This window comes from Mirounga angustirostris, unplaced genomic scaffold, assembly GCF_029215605.1.
Source record: "Mirounga angustirostris isolate CCGP_5_RB_7025 unplaced genomic scaffold, mMirAng1.0.hap1 SCAF_8, whole genome shotgun sequence".
NCBI lineage: Eukaryota > Metazoa > Chordata > Mammalia > Carnivora > Phocidae > Mirounga > Mirounga angustirostris.
Genome location: NW_026991716.1, coordinates 39,541,588 through 39,567,691, shown reverse-complemented (window position 1 = coordinate 39,567,691; position 26,104 = coordinate 39,541,588). Strand labels below are relative to the sequence as shown.

Below are 26,104 nucleotides of genomic sequence, written 5' to 3'. Positions count from 1 at the left end.
AGCATCTGGATTTTATATATACTGAACTCGTGTGAGAGGAAATTAAGAACCAGGGTGACAGAATGGTTTGGAAATAATCACCCTTAATTAATACTTTAAACAGTGATATGACAAGGATCTTATACATCCAGAATTACTTTTGGCATAAAGTCCTTTTAAGCTTAAAGACAGATCAATTTCCAGGGATCCTTACTGTGTTGCATTAGATACAAAGTGGGAGGAAAAGCCCCACTTTAAGGCTTTTAAAGCCTTATGAAGCCTTATAAAGATAAATGAGGACAGAGCGACACCTAGTGAGCAAAGGCAAGTAGGCCCATAACAACTGGGATCCTCTCCCTCTTTATGTGGCCCACCAAAGAACAAACATTCACCACCACCAATTCAGCTAACAAGGGGCAAACAGGTAGTTGTGGATGATTTCTGACAGTGTACAGTTGACTTGTAGGACTCCTAGATGTGGAAACACGAGAGAACATACCAAACAATACCATCAGGAAAGTGAAAAAACCCTCAGAATGGGAGAAAATATTTGCAAATGATTTGTCTGACAAGGGACTTACACCCAGAATATAGAGAGAACTCTAAAAACTCAGTGATGAAGACACAAATAAACCACTTCAAAAATGGGCAAAGAATCTTGACAAATTTCTTCAAAGAAGATAAGAAAATGGCCAATAAGCACCTGAAAACCATATGCACTCGTCTGCTAAAATAAGAAAGGGGCAGTAACAAGGACATAGTGAAATTAAACCCTTTTTACATTGCTGGGAATGTAACATAGTACAGCAACAGTCTGGTAGTTCTTCAAAATGCTAAATATAGTTACCATGTGAACCAGCAATTCTAATCCTAGGCATATACCCAAGAGAAAGGAAACATGTCTACACAAATATCTGTACATGGATGTTCACAGCAACACTGTTCATAATAGCCAAAAAGTGGAAACAACTCAAATATCCATTCACTGATGAATGGATAAACAAACTATGGCATATCCATACAAGAGAATATTATTCATTCATAAAAGGAAAAAAGATACTGAAACATGTTACAATATGAGTGAGTCTTGAAACTATTGTTAACCAAAAGATCTGAAGCCAGCCAAAAGGCCACATATTGCCTTAGTCCACTTACACGGAATGTCCAGAATAGTAAGTCTATGAAGACAAAGCACACTAGCAGTTGCCTAGAACGGGGAAACTGCTAATGGGTATAGGATTTCTTTTCTGGGTGATGAAAATGTTCTTGATTGTGGAATGGTTGAAACAATTCTGGAATATACTAAGTTCAAACTACTAGCTGTATACTGTAAATGGGTGAATTTTATGGTATGTAAAATATATACTAATAAAGCTATTTTTTAAAGATATTTTTAAAAATTTACTTATTTGAGAGAGAGAACGAGAGAGATGGAGAGGAGAAGGGGCTCGATCCCAGGATCAGCCACCCAGGCACCCCAATAAAGCTTTTTTTTTTTTAAGGAAAGGATAAACTAATCATCAGATGTCAAATCTTTGACTTCATACTCTATCTCTAAAACTGCCAGTAATTTTCTGTCACTTGGACTATATTTAAATTGCAATAATTTACAGTCTAATCCCTGAATGCCCTTTTTAATGGCTCTGTATTCTGATGAAGATCCACCAGATCTTCATCAGATTGCAGGGGGGTTTAGATAAGAAATATACAAAAGAGTAGAGGCAAATAGTAATGAGGGGGATGAGGTAGTCATATGTTCACAGTTCTAGGCTTTCAAAGATCATGTTGAGGTTTTTGGTTTTTTTTTTTTAAGATTTATTTATTTATTTATTTATTTAACAGAGAGAGAGAGAGAGAGCACAAGCAGGCAGAGCGGCAGACAGAGGGAGAGGGAGAAGCAGGCTCTCTGCCGAGCAGGGAGCCGGATGCGGGGCTCGATCCCAGACGCTGGGATCATGACCTGAGCCGAAGGCAGCCACTTAACCGACTGAGCCACCCAGGTGCCCCGATCATGTTGAGTTTTATGGGAGTTCTATGGAAGAAGATAAAAGATTTCTCAAAATTTCCCAGTCTAGGGGTGCCTGGGTGGCTCAGTCATTATGCCTCTGCCTTCAGCTCAGGTCATGATCCCAGAGTCCCGGGATCGAGCCCCACATCGGGCTCCCTGCTCCGCAGGAAGCCTGCTTCTTCCTCTCCCACTCCCCTTGCTTGTGTTCCCTCTCTCGCTGTGTCTCTGTCAAATTTAAAAATATATATATTAAAAAAAAAAATTTCCTAATCTGGTATCTTTTTGTATCTTTGTCTCTACTCCTCTTTCAGGTAATTAACAACTGGTAATTAAATCCCAAAGCTCACCCCAAGAATGAAGAAAGAAAATCTTACATCATTTCGGTCCTTGGTTAGTCTCTCCTCTAGTTCATGGGCTAATTGCAAAAGCCACCATTGGACCTAAAAAAATGTTGAGACTTTAATCTTTCATTTAAAAATTCTAGGTTTGTTATAATACTAGATGGAGGATTTGTTCAGTTCTCCCACAAATATAAGTGTACAATAAAATCTCCCCCATAACCAAGGGATCACCAGATTATAGAAATTTTCTGACCTGCTCTAGCTCAAGATTTTCATTTTCTTTTCTGGCTGGCATGCCATCAGATGAACTTCAGGCATGTTTCAGCTCTGAGAAAAAAGGACACACACAAACTTGGGGCATAATATCCCAGGCCTTCCAAGTTACCACCTACTCAAAAACTGAGTAATTCCATTTCGAACTTCAGTTAGTTCCATTTTATTTCTTTTTGGGTGGAAAAAATAATAAATCAAGCTCCATTTTCAACACACACAAAAAAAGACCTTCATACTTCACAACCGAAAGGTCCCATCTAACTTATTAAACTTTCTGCAGTTATCAAAACCTATCCACTAACCCCTGTAAAAGAGGCAATCTTCTCGTCAAGAATGCCTGCCTACCTGTTCGCAAGTAGCCAGGGCCGTCTTTCCTGGGAAGTTCTTGCCACAGCCAATGGTTTTAGGTAGTTTCCTGGGTTTAACTGGATCATGTTCAATCCCACGGCACATGGCATATAGCCAAGATCTAATAAAAGCAGCAAAAAAACTTTAAGGTGAAAGCAAACGCTTATTTTTGTTAAAATAAAATACCTACCTTGCGCTACCCTTTTATCTCCTTCATGGAAAAGGAAAAATATGTCCAAAATTAAGTATACTTCACCTCTGACAGAATCCCTGCCCTTCCCAAATAATTCTAGTGCAATATATTGCCAAGGAGAGGAACACCTGGTTATGCTTTTTAAAGTCAAGTCATCATTTGTATTTTTGGAAAAGTGCCAAGCAAACCACTGATTCATATCCCCAAGTTTTTTGGTACTTACTTACAAAGATTTTAAGGGAATTATCAGCATTTTAGCACACAAAAATGATGTATATACCCAAGCCTATCAACCTATTTAGGTAAATGAAAAACTACTCTAGACTGACAGGCCACAGTGATTTAATATTTTAAAGCAAAAGGACCAATGATATTACCTCGAGGAACAAATGTTAACTTAAAGATAGGTCTAAATTTTACTGGGTGCTTTTGTCCATATTTGAATTTAGCATCTCCATAAAGGTTATGATTGAAAAGTATTAGGAATCACTTACCCATTCTTCTCCCCAAAATGACTCTGAAGCTGGGATTCAGTGAACTGAGTCAGTTCACCCATGTATTCCACCCCCAGGATTTCGATGACAGAGGCACCTAGCTTTCCTCCAAGATTACGGCTAACAAAAGAGATAAAGAATTTATAGGTCACATCATAAATATCTGGTTAGCAGCAGACATAAGAAATTTTGCTTGTGTAAATAGCTCTCCAGAGGATTCTGGGAAAATGAGAGTCAGTCCTGTAAACTATTAATTTTCTAGTATAAGACTGAATGATTCTGGAAATTCAAATACTCTGGGAGTTAGGACCTGGGAAGATTAACAATAGCATAAACAAAAGGTTAAAGTCATTGATTAGGGGCACCTGGGTGGCTCAGTCGTTAAGCGTCTGCCTTTGGCTCAGGTCCTGATCCCAGAGTCCTGGGATCAAGCCTGGAGTTGGGCTCTCTGCTCAGTGGGGAGGCCTGCTTCTCCCTCTGCCTGCCGCTCCCCCTGCTTGTGCTCTCTCTCTGTCAAATAAATAAAATCTTAAAAAAAAAAAAAAACAAGAATATAATAATAATTCTTAAGCTTGGCCCTTGAGGCTTCCTTTAATCTGTCATCAACCTACCTTTTCAGTCCTATTTCTAGCACATATCTTCTTCATTTTGGTCCAGTTAAACTAGTTTATGTCCCAGCTCACTGAAAATACCTTATACTTTTCCCCCCTTTGTGTTCAAAACATTATTGAAATCAGAATTGCTCATCAATTCTCATCTGACAAGACAAAATCTCATGTCTTTTTCATAAATCCTCAGATTTCTCTTCTATGAACTCTGATAACTACCCGTACAACTCATTTAGCAACTACTCATGTACAGTCTTTTTTTTTCCAAGATTTTATTTATTTGACAGTAATAGAGCCAGAGAGTACAAGCCGGGGGAGGGGGGACTGGCAGAGGGAGAGGGAGAAGCAGCCCCCCCCACCAGCTGAGCAGGGAGCCCCATGTGGGCTAGATGTGGGGCTGGAATCATTACCTGAGCCGAAGGCAGACGCTTAACCAACTGAGCCACCCAGGCGCCTCACTCACGTACAGTCTTGATAGCACTTTCACTGTTGCCTTCAACTGTTACATCTTGTCCCTTCCACGATATCATACACCCTTGCCAAGGACCCACATTGGTATGCACAGCCTAGTTATTCATTTTATTTGGCTTTTTCTCTCACAGCTAGTTTGGGAGCAGTTCAGCAGCCCTGAACACCTTGATATCATATTAGAAGAAAAATAGGAAGTAAAATCTCCATTTGTTTTGTTATTTAGTAACAGACATGAATAAAAAGGCTAGAGGGAAATTAAATATACAGCTAAAAACCAGTTCATTTTTAAAATTCAGGATTAAGCAACTTCCACAGATAATACAGAATTGAAGGTTCATTAGGAAAAAAAGTCTCTGTGTTTTTCAAAATCTCCTGTGTTATCTCCCTTCTACTTTCCTGGCTACCTACTTTTCCTGGCTCCAGTCTTTCATAAGGAACAGAAAAAACCAGAGAGTGCCCTCACAAAGTATATGAGTGAAACTGAAGGTACTCCCTAAATACTTACATTTTGCTAATAGGCATTTGGCTGAAGAGCTGTGGGACTGACCCATGTGAGACCAGGGTCTGGTGGTTGGGCTTGTTTAGTCCACAGGCCAGTTTTGCCAGGACCTGGAGTATGGAAAGCATAAAAACTTCATTACTGACAACCTCACCCCCACAGAGAGTTGGTGAATATTAACACACACAAACAAACACAGGCACAGCTTAAGGGCTGTAACTAATGGTTTCCACATTAAAACCAAAAACAAAACCAGAAACTCAAGATCTCTAAAACGTGGTATCCCACAACATCCTCAGTGGAAACTATGACCCATTATCAGCATCCTCCTTATTCTTTCCACATCTTCTATTCTCAGTTTTCCTTTAGTTATTTTTTCCATCCCCATCTATTCCTTAAGGTTCTCCCACTTCAAGAGGGTAAAAAGCCTAGAGAAGCTGCAGAAGAAACTTCTATAAGATGCATTTCTTAGCATGTCCATATAAAAATGCTGAAACCAACCTGTTTTACCCTACTCCATTTATTTATATTTCTTGATTAATGGTTAGTCCATTTTGAGTCCTGGATTTAACACAGTTTACCATAATTTAAGTTTCTGTGATACGAGATTGGACTCAAAACCATCCTCCAATAGCAAACATCTTATGCTAGAAACGAGACTTCAAAATTAAAAAAAAAAAACACTTTAAATCCTTGAGAACTCTTTTGAAAGAATAGGTGCTTCAGTGGTATCATTTCACAAATTATAATTGGTAGGAAAAGTATAAAATCATCCTTTAAATTCACTGGAGAGATTCTCTGGAACTTCTACTAGGCAATATTTAGTCTCATTTAAACTACTACAGTGGGACTTTAGTTTCCCCTCCCTTCACCCAATCAGAAAAATATTCTAAAACTCTGTGGGATAGTTTGGCAATTGGAGGAAGGGGGAAAAGGCAGTAACCAGGAATAATCAGCCACTGCCCAATTATTGAGCCTAGTCAGAAGGGGACGAAGATCCCAGACCCTCACTGTACTTTAATAAGAAAACCAGTTATTCTGCCCCTGGATTATTGACAATTGTCTGTATTCCCTAAATCAAAATAGTGGTCCAAATTAATAAAATTTTATTATTCCATCTTTCTTATTCCTCATTAGAAAGGAGGGAATAGGCAAAAGCCTAAAATACTCAGGCAATACCACAAAGGTAGTGAGATAATACTAGGATATTCAGCAAGTGAAAAGAAATAGGTTTGTATATAAAATTCAAAGATTAACATTAACCTCCTTTCTATAGATAGTTCAGTCATTAAGGAAATATTTTGGATACAACTATATAGATAAGCATTTTCTGCAGATTTTTCAGATTGCTTCTTAGGAAAGTACATGTTCACCTTATTGTGTGAAATTCCAGCTGAACACTGAAAGCCTGTCTCCTTCTCTATGGCTGCTCTCATTTCCTCCACAATCACAGCTCCAACAGTGAGCTGCAGGTCTGGAGAGGTGGTGTTATCAATCTGAAGAGACTCAAGCCATTGAAATAAGCCTCGTTTTCGCATCTCCTCTGAAAAAATTGAAAGGTTGTATTTAGACATTTTTTTAAAGTCAGGATTTTGTGTTATCTAATACAGAAATGCTTCCTTTTCACAGTACTTTAGATATGTACATTTTCTTTTTTTTTTTAAGATTTTATTTATTTATTTGACAGAGAGATATAAGAGCACAAGCAGAGGGAATGGCAGAGGGAGAAGGAGAAGCAGGCTCTGCACTGAGCAGGGAGCCTGATGCGGGACTCGATCCCAAGACCCTGGGATCATGACCTGAGCCGAAGGCAGACGCTTAACATCTGAGCCACCCAGGCGCCCCGTTTTTGTTTTTTGTTTTTTTTTCCTTTTTATTTAAGAGAGAGAGACAGAGAGTGGGGAGAGGGAGACACAGAGGAAGAAGCAGTCTCCCCACTGAGCATGGGGGCAGATGTGGGGCTCAGTCCCAGGACCCCAAGATCATGACCTAAGCCAAAGTCAGACACAACCAACTGAGCCATCCAGGTGCCCTGATATGTACGTTTTCAGACACAAAAAAAATGGCAGTTGCTTAGACTTCTAGGTACTCAGAAGGGAGATCCATTTCTCCTTCCCATCAATTCTAGCAGCCTTAGCTTCAGCATAGGCTGAAACTTACAATATGCAACAAATATTTTATATATTGTCTTTCATGATCGATGATTTTAAAGTATATCTGTTTTCTCTCTCTGGTTCTCGGGAACTTTCTTCCTCCAACTTTCCCTTGTAACTCCCCCCACCCACAAGAATTCTGTTATTCAATTAGAAAATATTCAGAATTAACTCACGCTTCAAAATAAATGTATTTATATATTTTTAGAGACTGGGTCTCCTGGTGAGTAGCTAAAATTCTGGTGAGACACTAGTTTTACTCTTTTTTATTTTTTTAAGACTTTATTTATTTATTTGACAGAGACAGCGAGAGAGGGAACACAAGCAGGGGGAGTGGGAGAGGGAAAAGCAGGCTTCCCGCTGAGCAGGGAGCCTGATGTAGGGCTCCATCCCAGGACCCTGGGATCATGACGTGAGCCGAAGGCAGACGCTTAACGACTGAGCCACCCAGGTGCCCCTAGTTTTATTCTCCTGACAAGCTATTGAAATTAGATATAGCTTTGGACTCAGGGCCTTGAAAATATCTTACTATCCAATTTAGAACTAGTCAGTTTTGAAAAAGCCTAAAAAATGATTATAAAGCAAGGGAGGTAGGTATATAGAAAATCTAGACATGTTGGTTTAAAGAGACAGTAATGAGGTATGAACAAGGCAAGAAAATACACCAAATTATTGTGGAGAGGTACAGTGAGGATTCCCATACATAGAAGAGGAAGATGAGCACATAGAAGTATTTTCCAACTCTTGGGCGCCTGGGTGGCTCAGACGGTTAAGCGTCTGCCTTCGGCTCAGGTCATGATCTCAGGGTCCTGGGATCGAGCCCCGCATCGGGCTCCCTGCTCCTTGGGAGCCTGCTTCTCCCTCTGCCTCTCTCTCTGTCTCTCTGTCTCTCATGAATAAATAAATAAAATCTTAAAAAAAAAAAAAAAGAAGTATTTTCCAACTCTAGATGAGTGCTGCTTCTCTCCTTTGCTGGCTTATCTTCTTCCTTTAACACTCTAGCAGATACTGAGCAACATTCTCTTATCTGCATATATGCTTTTTTCTCTTGGTGAACTGGTACTGGCTTACGTTTCAGTTTGCTTATGCTGAGTACACACAAATCTTAATCTCTATTCTCAAACTCTTAAACTCTAATCCCTTATCTCTACCTCCCCACAGAATACCTCTTCTTGAATTTTTCATTATAGTTTCAAACTATAGTTCACTATGCTTTCTAAACATAAAGAAAATCAATCTTTATTATGTTCCTTCTCAAATATTCTCTTTCCCAAACAACTCCCTATTTCTTTCTTTTTTTTTTAAGTAGGCTCCACGCCCAGCATAGAGCCCAACACAGGGCTTGAACTCAGAACCCTGAGATCAAGACCTGAGCTGAGATCAAAAGTTGGATGCTTAACCAACCAAGCCACCTAGGTGCCCCACAACTCCCTATTTCTAGTAAAGGTTTGAAATTCAAATAATATTGGCTTCCTTTCTCTCATTCCCATTTAGTCAACAAAACCCACTTCAAAATATTTCATATATCCATTGCAATCCACCCTATTTTGTTCAGCTTTTCTTCATTCCTGCCCAGACCACCTTAACTCCTAAACTACCCTCTCTCTGAATGCATTTTACATAATGCCCATGAATGAAATATTCTCAAATACCAATGTCATCCATCTTATCCCCTGTTCAAAACTGATGTTAGGGCGCCTGGGTGGCTCAGTGGTTAAGTGTCTGCCTTCAGCTCAGGTCATGATCCCAGGGGTCCTGGGATCGAGTCCTGCATTGGGCTCCTTGCTTGGCAGGGAGCCTGCTTCTCCCTCTCCCTCTGCCTGCCGCTCCCCACTGCTTGTGCTCTAATAAATAAAATCTTAAAAAAGTAAAACTGGTGTTAGCTCTCTCACACCTGTAGAATAAAGTACCAACTCTATAAACTGGCATTGAAGACCATCTGGCCTTTTCAATTCATGTTCCACTAATCTCAAATTTGTTATATCCTTACAATTTCCTGAACATATGATGTCTCAACTTTAAGACATCACTTATTCTATTTCCCTGCTCTTATTTAACTCTGACCTCCCCTTTGCTTAAATAAATATTATTTATACTTTAGGGCTTATTCAAGCCTCATCTATCATGTGGTCTTCTCCAACTAGTCTAGCTAACTTTGGGGCGCTCCCATTGAAGTCCTTTAGCTCTTATCTGTAACACGTACAGCGTAATTGTTAAAAGAATATTCTGTAGTCAGTGTTCAAATATTGACTTTACCATTATGTGACTTTCAACAAGTTCCATAATTCTCTAAGTTTTAGTTTCATGGTCTATGACATGAGCTTGAGTACTGTATCTCATTCAATTATTGTGAGGAATTATATATATAATGTGTGTGTGTATGTGCATATGTGTGTGTGTATATTCTTATATAAAGCTCCTTAGCACAATGCCTTGCATATATTAACAACAGTAAATATAACACCCTTCTTTTCTTTTCTTTTTTTTTTTTTTAAGATTTTATTTATTTGACAGAGAGAGACACAGCGAGAGAGGGAACACAAGCAGGGGGAGTGGGAGAGGGAGAAGCAGGCTTCCCGCCGAGCAGGGAGCCCGATGTGGGGCTCGATCCCAGGACCCTGGGATCATGACGTGAGCCGAAGGCAGACGCTTAACGACTGAGCCACCCAGGTGCCCCAACACCCTTCTTTTAAAGCCACTTATTATTTATTAGGTTTGGGAAACAAAAAAACATGAATTTATTGAAATTGTGGGGTTTTGGGGGCACTTTTCCCAACTACTAGAGCTAAATTTTCTCTGCTTTAGATTTCTTCATTATTGCTTTCCCAGATTAAGTAATGTTACAATCCTGCTACTCTACATCCAGGTCAGTTGAACAGGTCCACAAAAGATAAGCAACATTTCTTTGTTTCCTTCTCTAGTTGATAAGAAGAATCTATACTATTTTGGTTTTTCTCTGATACACCGAAGGGGACTAGAGGGAGAAGATTCCGGCAGTTTTTGGTGTAAAATGCCCAATAGAAGTGAGAGACTTCCCTTTTCATATTGAATTATCTGAGTAGCTTTGTGGAAACCAACTGACCAAAAAATGTGGTAATCTATTTGTGTACTTTCTATTCTGTACCATGGATCTGTCTCATCTTATACCAATACACTGCCCTAGTTACTATAAATTTATAGTTAAATCATTTTTTTTTAAGTAGGCACCACACCCAGCGTGGAGCCCAACATGGGGCTTGAACTTGACCCTGAGATCAAGACCTGAGCTGAGATCAGGAGTTGGACACTTAACCAACTGAGCCACCCAGGTGCCCCATAAATTTACAATTAAATCTTAAAACCAGATAGTGTTTAAGTCTTCTAACTTAGTTCTTTTTCAAAGTTGTTTGGCTATCCCACATCTTTTGCATTTCCATACAAATTTTCAAGTCAGTTTGGCAACTTCTACAAAATCTTGCTGAGTCTAGAAGGGAATGCAATGAATCTTAGGTCAATCTGGGGCAACTTGAGCTCTAATAACATTTAGTCTTTTGATCCATAAGCATGGTATGGCTCTCCATTTATTTCATCTTTTTTAATTTCTCAGGAATGTTTCAGTTTTTGTTTTTTGGTGGTTTTTTTTGAGAGAAAGAGAATGAGAGAAAACACAAGTGAGGTGAGGAGTAGAGGGCAAGGTAGACATCCCGCTGAGCAGGGAGCCTGAAGCGGGGCTCGATCCTGGGACTCCAGGATCATGACCTGAGCTGAAGGCAGCCGCTTAACTGACTGAGCCACCAGGCGACCTTGTTTTGTAGTTTTTACGGAACCAGTTTTTCATATATGTATGTGTATATATATATAAATATATTTCACATATATTTCTCTAATAAGTTCATGATTGTAATGCTATTGCAAATAATGTCTTTTTAAATTTCAATTTCCCGTTTTAAATTTTAGTGTGTAGAAATGCTATTGATTTTTGCATACTGACTTCGTCCCCTACAACCTTGCTAATCTAACTTACTGCATTTTTTGGCGGGGGGCAGGGGGCAAGGGTAGATTCCTTAGGATTTTCTACAAACATGATCATTTCACCTGCAAACAACGTTTACTTCTTCCTTCACATCTGAATATCTTTTATTTCCCCTTCTGTTCTGATTGCAGTCTTGTACCTCCAGTACAATGATGAACAGAACTGGCATAAGAGAGAGCATTGATGAGTTGTGCCAAAGCTTTGGGGTTAAACTGATAAACCTCTAGCTATAGTCCACAATTCCAGGTACCATAACTACAAAAGAGAAGTTACTGTACTGGTAATATGTGTGCCCTCCTCTATGCTATGAGCTGATTAGTGTCTTCCAAGCTACCTCTCGTTGGCAGAATTTGGTCCCCATTTTTTTTTGCTGGCTGTCAGCAGAGGGCAACTCTCAAGAGCCTAGCCATGGGGGCCTTCTCCAAAGGCCCTCTCAGAATATGGCAGCTTACTTCTTCAAAGCCAACAGGGGGTCCCTCCAACCCCCCCCAACTCTCATCTTTAACAATGATTTATAATTTCTTATACAACTACACAGCTGCTTCATGTCCTAGGCATTTAGAAGATGCTCATTGGGGCGCCTGGGTGGCTCAGTCATTAGGCGTCTGCCTTCGGCTCTGGTCGTGATCCCAGGGTCCTGGGATCGAGCCCCGCATCAGGATCCCTGCTCAGCGGGAAGCCTGCTTCTCCCTCTCCCACTCCCCCTGCTTGTGCTCCCTCTCTCGCTGTTGTCTCTCTCTGTCAAATAAATAAATAAAATCTTTAAAAAAAAAAGAAAGATGATGCTCATTATATGCTTAGAAAGAAATAAATTAAGAGCAAAAGGAGGAGATAACTAAGGAGTTCCTTAGCTGATATGAACTACTTACAAAATGGCCCTGAAAGGAAAGTTTTCACTCTGGCAGTTTTTGAGTATTATTTTTAAGTAATCCTACCACTTAAAGCTTTCCACACACATAACTATTTCAGAAACAGAAAATAAGCTGCAAACACAGTATGGCTGATCAGGATTGCCAGGTTTGTATTAAGAGGCAGGAGAGCAAAGTTGAACAGAAACTTCAGGATCAAAACATCACAAATACCTGGCTTCCTTACAGGTTTGAAATATGTCACATCCATGAAAAATAATTTCTGGAAGATTATACACACTTAGATCAGCTAATTTGTTATCGGTTTTTTTGGTTGCACACATCATATGAAGACCCAGGAATATAATATGAAATATCATACACCATTTACTAGGCATTGCACTGTTCTGAACACTATCAATAAAAAGATGGTTTACTCCATCTGGAAACTTAATACTTAAACTGGACACACTAAAGCAATATTTACATAAGACATACAGAAATAAGACTTCTTTATAAACCTCTGCATTTTTAATAAAAATGTACATAGGTAAAAAAAATCAATGTAGAAGAAAGAGGAGCATGTCCATTTGAGTTGAGGTAACATTTGCCAACAGTGAAGGTATGTACCATAATCTTTGCCACAGAGCTCTTTGACAATGAGTTGCAGCCAAAAATACCAATGTAATGTGTAGTAACAGTTCTTATTCTGAGGTATGTGGTTTTCAGAGGGTCTGTGAATCTCCTGAAAACTGCCCACAAAACTGTCTAATGTGTAGATATGTGTTTTTCTGAGGCAAGCAAGGGTCCATAGTTTTCAAAAAATTTTCAAAAGGGGATACAGCCCTCAAAAAACCCTTAAAGAACCAATGATTTTAAAGCATTATAAAACCAATTCCAAGTGTTTTAAAGCATTAGACACACAGTAAAATGTAGTACACAAGACTAAGACCAAAGAATAACCTTCTTTATTCCTTTTTTTTTTTTTTTTAATTTGAGATAGAACGTGCAAAAGAGAGAGCACAAGTTGGGGTGCAGAGGGAGAGGGAGAAGCAGGCTCCCTGCTGAGCAGGGAGCCCGATGTGGGGCTCAATCCCAGGATCCTGAGATCATGACCTGAGCTGAAGGCAGATGCTTTTTTTCCCCCAGATTTTATTTATTTACAAGAGAGAGCACACACACATGAGCAAGGGGGAGGGGCAGAAGCATAGGGATCCTTCTGGGACCCTGGGATCATGACCTGAGCTGAAGCCAGACACTTAACCAACTGAGCCACCCAGGCGCCCCTGATCATTACACTTCTGACTCTGGTCCCAGACTAATAAAAGAAAATCATGACATATTTCATCACCAAATGTTTATGTATTATAACTGCCTCCTTTAAGTGGCACTTTTTTTTTTTTTTAAGATTTTATTTATTTGCGAGAGAAAATGAGAGACAGAGAGCATGAGAGGGAGGAGGGTCAGAGGAAGAAGCAGACTCCCTGCTGAGCAGGGAGCCCGATGTGGGACTCGATCCTGGGACTCCAGGATCATGACCTGAGCCGAAGGCAGTCGCTTAACCAATTGAGCCACCCAGGTGCCCTGTTTTTTTTTTTCTTTAAGATTTTATTTATTTGACAGAGAGAGACACAGTGAAAGAGGAACACAAGCAGGGGAGTGAGAGAGGGAGAAGCAGGCTCTCTGCTGAGCAAGTAGCCCCATGCAGGGCTCAATCCCAGGACCCTAGGATCATGACCTGAGCTGAAGGCAGACTCCCTATCAACTGAGCCACCCAGGTGCCCCTAAGTGGCACATTTTTATTGTCCACTGTATTTTCCTGAAAGAACTGAAGGATTTGCAGCCTCCAGCTTGATAAACTCCGCTATATCAGGATCAGAGAATAAAATAATTCCTCAATTGTCTTTCTCAGAAGCTTCCCTGGGCAGTTCTACTACTACCCTTCAACACATTAAAGGCATATCATGCAACTGTTCAATGGCAAAAGGATACTTTACATCTTACATCTTATTTTAAAACATGGAACCCATGGGAAATTTACCACTTTAACTAGAAGTAAGCTAAACTCTCTCTGAGCTTTTTCTAGACAAATCTTCATTGTTTCTACAAGTAATAACAGATTGCCTTAAGGTTCCCCCCCATAAGAAGTTAACTTGCTACAGGTTGGTATCCAGATAGTTTCCTTTTGGTTAATAGCCAGCGTGCAAAACTTTTTTTACTGAAAAAGCACTTCTGAATAAGAACAATGTTACAAAATAATAGCTCTAAAAGTACATGTTACAAACGAAGAGGAGATACACTGTTTTGAAGACAGCCTTTATGAAAAGTACTAGAAAATGTCTAGGAAAAACTGTAGATACCCTGTTAAAAAGCCTCTAACTGCCAAGTTCTTTGCTCTGAGAGATCCAGCTGAATTCCAGTTTCATAGTATTTGATTAAAAAAATTTAAGACCCGGGGTGCCTGGGTGGCTCAGATTGCTAGCTGTCTGTCTTTGGCTCAGGTCATGATCCCAGGGTCCTGGGATTGAGCCCCACATTGGGCTTCTGGCTCAGTGGGGAGCTCACTTCTCCCTCTCCCTCTGCCTCTCCCCCTGCTTATGCTCTATCTCTGTGTCTCAAATGAATCAGTAAAAAAATCTTTAAAAAAAAATTTAAGACCCAGATTCTCTTAGATCTGGTATCTAGAACTATTATAAACTAGTATTACCACAAAAGCAAAATTTTTGTTGCCCTAATTTTAAGAAAATATTTTTAACCATCAAGTACACTTACTAAAAGCATTTTCATGCAGATTACAGGATACCTTGTTTTATCGTGCCTTGCTTCAATGTGCTTTTATAAACTGAAGATTTGTGTCAACCCTGCATGAAGTAAATCTATTGGCACCATTTTCCCAATAGCATTTGCTCACTTTGTATCTCTATGTTACATTTTGTTAATCCTCAAAATATCTCAAGCCTTTTCATTATTGTTATATTTGTTATGGTGATCTGTGATCAGTAATTACAACTTGCTGAAAGCTCAGGTGGTTAGCATTTTTTAGCACAAAGTTTTTTTAAAATTAAGGTATGTACTTTTAAAGACATAACACTATGGTGCCTGGATGGCTCAGTCGGTTAAGCGTCCAACTCTTGATCTCAGGGTCATAAGCTCAAGCCCTGTGTTGGGCTCCACATTGGGCGTGAAGCCTACTTATAAACAAATAAATAAATAACACTATTGTACACTTAATAAGACTACAGTGTAGTATAAACATAACTTCTATATGCACTAGGAAACCAAAAAATTAACCTGATTAACTTTACTGAGATATTTCCTTTATTGTGGATTGTCGGTAACCAAACCTGAAATATCTCTGAGGTATGCCTATATATCACAAGTTTTTGTCAGGTAGGTAAAGTAAAAATCGCTTCTCGGCCTTTTGGCTAAGATCAAGTGTAGGTAGGTAAAGTAAAGATGAACTTATAAAAAAAAAAATCACTTATCATTCCCCTACACATCAATAACCAAGCATAAAATAAAATAGTTAAAAAATAGCAATAAAAAATTAAAGCATCTAGGAACTAACACAACACATGAATGCATTAGACCTTTGTAAAAAAAAAAAAGTAAAGCTTTAATAAATATATAATAATTGGACACTCACATAATAAGGAATTTTGATCCCCATTTCACACCCTATAGACACATACACAATGGATTGTAAATCTAAATGTGAAAAGCAAAACAATAAAGCTTCTAAAAAAAGACAGCAGAATTGCTTCGTAACCTTGAGGTAGGTAAGTACTTCTTAAATAGCACATAAAAAATGCTATCCATAAAGAAAAGATACATGGACCAAATTAAAATTAAGAACCTCTGTTCATCAGAAGCCACCAGTAAGAGAATGAGAAACAAGGCAATGACCAGAAGATATTTGCAATACATATATTAATAAAGGATTCATTTCCAGACTATACAAAGAAGTCCTACAGATGAATGAGACAAGATAATCCAACAACAAAAAAATGGGCAAAAGATTTAAATAGGTACTTAATGAAAGAAGATATCAAAATGGTGAATAAACTTACAAAAGGTGCTCAACTTCATTAAGACCAGCGACAAACAAACTAAAACCAGTGACATCACTACACACCCATCAAAATGGCTAAAATGCAAAAGAGGAAAAAAGCAAGTGCTGAAAAGGATGTGAAACAACTGGAACTTTTATATATGCTACTAGTGGGATTATAAATTGGTACAACCATTTTGGAAAACTGTTTGGCAGTACCTACTAAAGCTGACTATAAGCAAACTAAAACTGGTTTTAGGAAATCTTACAATTGAACACTTCTAATCATATACCCAACAGAAATGCATACATTTGTTCACCAAAGATATTTATAAGAATGTTCATAGCAGCACTATTCTTAGTAGCCCCAAATTGGAAACAACCCAAATATCCAACAGCAGTAGGAATGATAATTTGTGGTATATTCATGTAATGCAATACTACACAGTAATGAGAATAAACAAACTCAACTATATACAACAGAATGGATGAATCTCACAAAGACAGTGTTGACCAAATGAAGCCAGACTTAAATATACACTGAATGATTTCAATTTTATAAAGTTCAAAAATAAGCTAAATAGAAATCAGGACAGTGGTTACTGTAGAATGGGAAGAGGAATGGATAGTGACTGGAAATGTAGGCAGGTGTTCCTTCTAAGGTTCTGGTTTTGTTTTTTGATTTGGGTGGTTCTTAAAAAGGTGGGTTTACTTTGTGAAAATTAGTTATGGCATACAATTGCGATTTGTACACTTATGTGTATTATATCAAATAAAGGTGTAGATGAGAAAGAGAAAGGCAAATATACTGGATTACAGATCTCAGAAAAAGTAAAAATACTACAACAGCTAAAACTTTTTAGCTTAAAAAAAAAAATTAAAAGGGACACAAATGAAGACCTAAAAATTGGTGATATGTTTATGGATGGCATAAATTAACATTGAGATAACTATCCTCTCTGGGGTTGCCTGGGTGGCTTAGTTGGTTGAGAGTCTGACTCTTGATCTCAACTCAGGTCTTGATATCAGGATCGTGAGTTTAAACCTCGTGCTGGGCTCCACACGGCATAGAGCCTACTTATATAAAAAAAAAAAGATAACTATCCTCTGTAATATATAAATTCAATGTAATCTCATCACAATTTTTTGAGGAGTTCAGCTAATGTATTCTAATATGCACACTAAGCAACAAAGGCACATATATAGCTAAGACAATTTTGAACAACAAAAGCAGAGGGGAGTCCTTAACCAAATATACTACAAACAGTAATAAAAAAAAAGTGTGTTTCTGGAGCAGGAGCAGACAGACAAATGGGATACTACAGAAATTGACCCAGGGGCGCCTGGGTGGCTCAGTCATTAAGAGTCTGCCTTCGGCTCAGGTATGAGCCTGGGGTCCTGGGATCGAGCCCCGCAGCAGGCTCCCTGCTCGGTGGGAAGCCTGCTTCTCCCTCTCCCACTCCCCCTACTTGTGTTCCTTCTCTTGCTTTGTCTCTATCAAATAAATAAATAAAATCTTAAAAGAAAAAAAGAAAAAAGAAATTGACCCAGTTATATTTTATATGTGAAGTCGGGAAAGAATGAATTATTTAATAAGTAATTGTTTGGAAGACAGGCTCTATAATTGTAAGAACATTAAAAAATAAAAATAGTAAGAATAAGATTTTTATTTATAAACTCAAATAAAAAGGTGAACTCCACATAGTCAAAAAAACCTAAAAATAAATTGTAAGGCAAATAAAAGAAAGTGTAGAAAAAGGTCTTAATGAACTTCTAGTAGAAATGGATGTCTAAAACAAGATTCAAAATGCATAAACCATAAGGTGAAAAATTGATGGACTAAAAGAATTTTGTTCAACAAAGTATAGCATAAACAAAGTTTGTGGATTACAGATTTGGGAGAAGATATTTGCAATGTCAAAAACAGAAAAGGGACTAATAACTGCAATATAAAAGGAACTCCTGCAAAACAAAAAAGGCAGGAAATCCAATGATAAATTGGGTAAAGATTATAAATAAACAATTGACAAAAGTAGAAACTCAATTAGCTAACAAGTATATGAAGAAATGCTCAACTTCAATTGGTAAATAGAAAAATATAAATTTAAACAAACCAAAAACAAGAAATACCAAATCACAGACCTGTACCCCTGAAACAAATAATGTATTTTATGTTAAAAAAAAAAACAAACAATACAGGAACCAACTTGAAGGGAAGGCATTGCAAAATTCAGGCCAAATTGAGCATTGAAATTAATAATAGTAATAATGGATTGTAACCCAATGACTAAGATAAGTTGTGAGTTCATTAAATAAATCAATGGATAAAAAAACCAAACATGAAATACCACTTTATAGCCATCACATTGAAAATATTTTTAAACATTAGAAAATAGCAATTGCTGGTGAGGATATGAGGGCAACAGGAATTCTTGTGTACTTCAGGAGTAGGGTAACTGTTACAGCCATTCTGGGAAATGATTTGGCAGTATTTAGTGAAACTAAGTATGTGTATGCCTTATGACCTAACAGTCCACTCCTAAAAACATTTCTCAGAGAAACCCCTGCATCGGTCCAAAAGAGGATGAATGAGGATATTTATCATATAAACAGTAAAAAAAAAAAAAAAAAAAAAAAGTAACAAATGAGTGCATCACTAGTAGATTGGTCTGTAAACATGATAGGTCCATACCATGGATTACAATTAAAAGCAATCAATTACACATAAATACAACTACATGGGAAGATCTATAAAATCATCACTGAAGGAAAATTAAGAAAAAGAATGAGATCTACACTGTATGTTGACTATACTGGAATTAAAATTAAAAAAATAAAAAACAAGAATAAGGGCGCCTGGGTGGCTCAGTTGGTTAAGCGACTGCCTTCGGCTCAGGTCATGATCCTGGAGTCCTGGGATCGAGTCCCACGTCGGGCTCCCTGCTCAGCAGGGAGTCTGCTTCTCTCTCTGACCCTCCCCCCTCTCATGCTCTCTATCTCATTCTCTCTCTCAAATAAATAAATAAAATCTTAAAAAAAAAACAAAAACAAAAAAACAAGAATAAGATCTATAACACAGTACTGTCTTTTTAATTAAAAAGCACAAATTTTAAAAGCACATACACAAAGCAACACTGTACAATTTGTAAAGACATACACATTTAAAAAGATACACCAAACACATCAGTGGGTGCCAGAAGCTGGGTTGGGTAGGGAGGGAGTGGGGGGAAATCACTATGAAGGGGAAAGGAAAATAAATAAAATGAGAGAGGCATTGCACAGTCCACTGATATTTTACTATACATTTTTATTTTTTTAAAGATTTTATTTATTTATTTGACAGAAACACAGTGAAAGAGGAAACACAAGTAGGGGGAGTGGGAGAGGGGGAAGCAGGCTTCCCGCAGAGCAGGGAGCCCGATGAGGGGCTCGATCCCAGGACCCTGGGATCATGACCTGAGCCGAAGGCAGACGCTTAACGACTGAGCCGGCCAGGCACCCCTACTGTATATTTTTAAAAAACATTTTTTATTTGAGAGAGAGAGAGAGAGAACACACAAGCGGGGGTGGGAGGAAAGAACGGGCAGAGGGAGAGGAAAAGGCAAGCTTCCCACTGAGCAGGGAGCCCTGCATGGGGCTTGATCCTAGGACTCCGGGATTATAACCTGAGCTGAAGGCAGACACTTAACTGACTGAGCCACCCAGGCGCCCCAATATTTAACTATAAATTGATCAGAAATTCTGAGTGACAACTCCCTATACTTGAGGTCCCCCTTAAAAAAACTTAAATGATGGGGGCGCCTGGGTGGCTCAGTGGTTAGGCGTCTGCCTTCGGCTCAGGTCATGATCCCAGGGTCCTGGGATTGAGCCCCGCATCGGGCTCCCTGCTCTGCGGGAAGCCTGCTTCTCCCTCTCCTGCTCCCCTTGCTTGTGCGCTCTCTCTTTCTGTCAAATAAATAAATAAAATCTTAAAAAAAAAACAACTTAAATGATAAAGAAACCAAGTTACTGCATTATAAATTAACCTACAAATGACAGAAATGCTCAGTCTACTGATAACTCAAACCTGCTCTAGTTTAGGGCGCCTGGGTGGCTCATTTGTTAAGCGTCTGCCTTCGGCTCAGGTCATGATCCCAGGGTCCTGGGATCAAGCCCCGCATCGGGCTCCCTGCTCAGTGGGAAGCCTGCTTCTCCCTCTCCCACTCCTCCTGCTTGTGGTCCCTCTCTCGCTGTGTCTCTGTCAAATAAATAAATAAAATCTTAAAAAAAGAAAAAAAAAAAACCTGCTCTAGTTTATATCTAAATAGAAACTTGATTTCATACAGATTTCACAGCTTCTCAACATCCATATGCCTGGAAACATAAGAGAATTTGTATATCCTTCCACACGAGTCCTTGTGATTCATTCAGGTTGTAGTTTAAGTTTCCTTTCAATCAATCCAAGAAGGATCAGCGTGACCAAGCAAAGCAGATTCCAAAGGCAGGAAGCAGAAGCATATGACGCTACGGAAGTACCTTTCTGATCAGTCCCTTCTGCTGTTGTAGGGCCTTGGGGCAACCCTTCAATGTAGGTGGTCGGCAACAGCTCAGCTGAGATAGGCTGACCTTGTAGCTTTTGTAGTCTCTCTCGTACAGCACTGGTCAGGTCTATATAAGCCTCATCAATGCTGCCACGTTCAATCCCAGCAAAACGAGACATTATCCCCATCACTTCCACACTGGCTTCCCGGTACCTAAAAAGTATAAGAATTATCATATGTGTAAGCAATAAATGAAGGCAACATTGAGACTGTCAGCCCCCATCCCCTTCATCTCATAATGGAATCATATAAATAAACAGTGTAAGGTCTCCTTAAAGGGAGGAATGGCTTGGCAGAAATGAGGTAACCCAAATGAAGGGGTCAATGAACAGGCAAATGGTCAGTAACAGAAGCAAAGAAAAAGAAGAACCATGGAGGCAAACATGTTTAGTGACTCTAGCACTATGAAGGTGGAAAGCATCCAGACCATAAACATGTTTTTGTGGATCTCTCCAAAGAGGAAAGAAATGCTTCAAACTTGTTCAACTACATTTTACTAAGATCACCTATTCTTTTTGTTATTTTCATATATCCACTATGTATTTTCTACTTCTACTTTTGTCTTCAAATAAGACATAATTTACAGGAAACACGGCCCTGATTCATGAACCCAAGTATCTGGTCCCTTTCTCAAGACAGTACTTCTCACTATAAATTAACAAAGTGACATATGGATCTTATACTTCAGTCAACAGTGAGTTGGATCAATATGTGAGCTGGTTCTTGCTACATATATACACATACGCACACACACACATCCAACCAAGTCCAATCACTTCACTTCTGGGTATACCAACATTCAAATAATCAAATTGAAGATAAATGCCTAGAATGTGGTGACAGCCTTCCCCAGGGGATACCAATTTCACCATAAACCTTCTATTTAAACCGTAACAAGCAGCTCTTCTGGCTGTAGATAGCTAGTTTCCTATGGCAATATGTGCATATTTTCTTTGCTTTGAACCTGCTATGGAATTTAAAGTAAGTTCTTTGTTCCTGATAAATCTATCATAAAAATGGGAATATCTGCACCATTTCACAAAGACATCTATAAAAACTAGTATAATTATTGTTCTAAAACATCCTCAAAAGAATTAGAGAAATATTTGGCTTTTTTCCTTTTAATCATTATTTGTGCTGGAAAGAGGATAGTCAGACCTCAAAGGAAATAAAAGAGTACAAGCGTGTGCAAGAGCATGAGAACATGATACACACACACACACACACACACACAGAGTGAGGAAAGAACACCTTATTGCAGTAGTTGGTGTTCCTTCACAGCCTCCTGGGCAAATTACTCCAAAGTATCTTAAGAATATTTGATAAAATGTATGTGTATACATTTCTGCAAATCATATTTTATAACTTGGTATCACAAGTTAATTATTAAAAAAATAATTTTAAATTGCCAGGTCTTAATAATTCTGGTCTATACACTAACTCCTAAATTTGGTAAACGGCTTTGTTCATTATTTGATGAAGATATATTTTTTTTAATTTTTATTTATTTGTCAGAGAGAGAGAGAGACAGAACACAAGCAGGGAGAGCGGCATGCAAACGGAGAAGCAGGTTCCCTGCCAAGCAAGGAGCTCAATGTGGGACTCGATCCCAGAACCCTGGGATCATGACCTGAGCCAAAGGCAGATGCTTAACCAACTGAGCCACCCAGGTGTCCCATTTGATGAAGATTTTAAAAGGAAAATAAATGATCCAGTTTAAAGCATGCAGCTTTTCAAAATCATACTCGGAAGTCAACTATATTTCTGGGAAGTTACATTGTCTTTACCAGCATAAAATTCTATTCAATGCAGTGTAGCATATGTCCATTAGCTGAGTTAATTTTACTTTAGGGTTAAGATACTAATCTTCAGTCAAATCTGTCTTCTCTTCTGACAATAACTCCAAGGTGAAGTTGCTTATGGCACACCACCTTTAGACTTGTAATTCATAGGTTAATTCTCAAGTCTTAAGTCAAATCATGATCCCTACACACCACACTACATGGTAGAATATACTGTGAGAATGTGGCTACTGAAATCTAAAAAACCCCTGAATCCTCAGTTTTCTATCTCCTAGCTGTGTGAACTTATATTATTTAACCTCTCTAAACTTGTTTCTTTGTGGAGGTGGGGGTGGGTAATACTAGAACCTATCTTACAATAATGTGAGATTTAAGAGATCTTGCCTATCGAGAGTTTGTACAGGCTGGCATAGGACAAATGCTCAATATATACTATTTATAAGGATTATTATAATGGCTGGAGCTTGTACTTAACCTCTAACTTAGCTATGCCCATATAGACTAATGTCCTACAATCTGGGGAGTGACAGCTCACTTCAAACACAGAGGTAATCTCCTTTGAGACTGTTCAGTTCTAACAAGTAATTCTAGATATGCACTACAATGTCAGTTTGACTCATCCTTCTCTGGAAGAGCTTAGTTTCAGTCAATTTAATTACTTCAAACATTTCAGACTTTTGGCCTAAGAACATGGAAATTGGTATTAAGTTTTAACTCTAACACCAATTCTTAAACAATTAAGGAACTGAAAGGGTGTTAAGGGCAGCAATTGTTATAGGCTGTAATGACTCTGCACTGTTCCTGAAACATAGTACCAAATCTATTTTCATGTCAGAGAGTAAAGCTGGCTGTGCAAAGGAACTTTGTCAGGTGTTAATTATACAAAACAAATTTGAAACATCAGTTCCTAGGCTCACAGAATATTGTTTCCAATTCTTCCATTCCCCTAAACAATCTTTTCTTCTTACTTGGTGAGGTTAGCCTTCCCACGGGACTCACGAACTTGTACCAGTAGAAGATCTGGACATAACTTCTTAGCATCATCTGCCCACATGCTTCTAGCGACCCCAAATGCACGAGCTTCATAACTCACTGCAACTATTCTAAGATTAGGGGAAAAAAAAAGAGAAACAGAAAAATATTACACGATCACAAACAAAAATAACTAAAATTTAACTGAACGGGCTATAAACATAATAGTAGAAACTTTTTGGTCACAGATGCCACTATTCCATCTCAAACAGCGCAGTTCAGAAATCTCAAAAACAGGACCTAACATCCTGCCATGTATTCTTATAGAATAAAATAGCTGACAGTTACAATAACTATGATACATACCCACCACCCTTCCATGATTTGTACTGTACAACCGCACAAGGTTTATTCTTCAAATGAGGATTTTGCCGCTGTTCCACTTGAACAAAAAAACAGTCCATGTCCACTAGGGCAACTACCCGGTCCTGTCCAGTAGCCATTTTTCTGTAAGACAATATTTTATGGTCAGAAAAGACACCTAATCCAAAGTGCCAAGGAAAACTGTTATTTCTGTTCTTCCATTGTTGAATTATCATGAGCATGGATACTAACAAGAATGAAATAGGCATTTTCATATACTGCTGTTAGGAGAATAAATAAATAAATTGGTACAATTTTAGGAAGGTAGTAAAGCTTAGTCATCATGTCGCGTTAGTCTTCTCTAATCTGTGACAGTTCCTCAGTCTTCCCTATTTTTCATGACCTTGACACTTTTGAAGAGAACTAGTCCATTACTTTGAGAATCTCTCTCAATTTAGGCTTGTCCAGTGTTCCCTCTTGATTAGATTAAGGCTATACATTTTTGGCAAGAATATTATGGAAGTGATGTACTCTTCTCAGTATATCATATTGAAGAGGCACATGACATCAAAATGTGTTATTACTCATGGTGTTAACCATGATCATTTGGTTGTGATAGTGTTTGCCAGGTTTCTCACTGTAAAGTTATTTTTACTTTTGTAATTGTTATCTCAGGGGAGATACTTTGAGATTATGCAAATATCCTGGTTTTCCTCAAACTTTCAACCATTAAGCACCTATCAGTGGGTCTTGCCTGTAACACTTTACAGTGTTCTAATGGTGATTTTCTATCCATTTATGTAAACTTTTTAAGACAAAAAAATACTACATACTATTCATATAAAAACATAGATAAAGGTATGGATGGTAGATTGGGAGAACAGACCTTATATACTTGATATCGGGCTCCCTGCTCGGCGAGAAGCCTGCTTCTCCCTCTCCCACTCCCCCTGCTGTGTTCCCTCTCTCTGCCAAATAAAATTAAAAAAAAAAAATTTTTTTTAATAATAAAATAAATTTAAAAAGTGAATTATTATAAGGGTTTTTAAAAATAAGTTTTAATATCGGGATGCCTGGGTGGCTCAGTCGGTTAAATGTCTCCCTTTGGCTCGGGTCATGATTCCAGGGTCCTGGGATCGAGTCCCACATCCGGCTCCTTGCTCAGTGAGGAGCCTGCTTCTCCCTCTCCCTCTGCCTGCCGCTCCCCCTGCTTGTGTGCTCTCTCTCTGACAAATAAATAAAAATCTTATTAAAAAAATAAGCTTTAATACCAATAATGTATTTGTGTAAACAAAAATTTAATTTTCCTTCATTTGCTATGAAGAGTGTTTTCTTGAACTGCTGGTCTGCTCCTGATAAATTTTTCTTTACCTTTTTAAGTAATCTGCCTAGAAAACAAAAGATTCTGTTTCGTCAAAATAATTTCCTGTGCTTCATGTTATCTTTATCAAGTCATATTATAGAAAACAGAGTCTTCTCTATTAAGAGCTAAAGTTTTTTTGTTTGTTTTTTTCACAACTATGTAACTTGCCATATTTGCTTGCAAAGTCTTTGTCACTTCGATTAAATGGACAACTAAGTATTGTTTCACAATGACCTGTGATCCTATTTAATCAAGGGGTTTCAACCTTTTTGTTATTTTTGACAACCTTCGCCAGAAACTACACTCAGCATCTCAATACCAAACAGCCATAGCTTTGTGGACTATGAGAGCACATGAGCTTTCTCTTCATTTATTTTGTGGATCCGATGGCAAAATGTGTCCTAAGGTATCAGAAAAGTTTAAGAGAGGTTATTTTTTAGGTCTGAGAATGCTCAAAAACTTTTCCATATAAACAAATGGTAACTGCTTTTTTGCTTTACACCACTTTGGTCTATGGGGTGCCTGGGTGGCTCAGTCGGTTAAGCATCTGCCTCAGGTCATGATCCCAGGGTCCTGGGATAGAGCCCTGAATGGGGCTCCCTGCTCAGCGGGGAGCCTGCTTATCCCTCTCCTCCCTGCTTGTGCTCTCTCTTGCTATCTCAGTCTCTCTCCCTCAAATAAATAAATAAATAAAATCTTAAAAAAAAAAGGAACGCTCTACTTTCAGATAGTGGGGTTAACCTGTA

General features: G+C 38.5%; 2 protein-coding genes across 4 annotated transcripts in view; one reads left to right on the top strand and one right to left on the bottom strand.

Annotated features, from left to right (window-relative positions):
* The window catches only part of POLH (DNA polymerase eta), a 36,737-nt gene that overhangs the window by 5,358 nt on the left and 5,275 nt on the right, over window positions 1-26,104 (bottom strand). For 2 of the 3 annotated variants that reach the window (XM_045866937.3, XM_045866934.3), the window contains exons 2-9: window positions 23,999-24,139; window positions 23,629-23,763; window positions 20,794-21,011; window positions 6,588-6,757; window positions 5,221-5,324; window positions 3,637-3,756; window positions 2,947-3,070; window positions 2,335-2,427 (exon numbers count right to left, since the gene is read on the bottom strand). In XM_045866937.3, the coding sequence (XP_045722893.1) occupies window positions 2,335-2,427; window positions 2,947-3,070; window positions 3,637-3,756; window positions 5,221-5,324; window positions 6,588-6,757; window positions 20,794-21,011; window positions 23,629-23,763; window positions 23,999-24,135 (1,101 nt within the window). In that variant the 5' untranslated portion in view covers window positions 24,136-24,139. The remainder of the gene's footprint in view (window positions 1-2,334; window positions 2,428-2,946; window positions 3,071-3,636; window positions 3,757-5,220; window positions 5,325-6,587; window positions 6,758-20,793; window positions 21,012-23,628; window positions 23,764-23,998; window positions 24,140-26,104) is intronic. The other variant, XM_045866936.3, reaches the window with a different exon arrangement.
* GTPBP2 (GTP binding protein 2) overlaps window positions 1-26,104 on the top strand; it is a 43,930-nt gene that overhangs the window by 14,464 nt on the left and 3,362 nt on the right. The gene's annotated exons all lie outside the window — the stretch shown is intronic.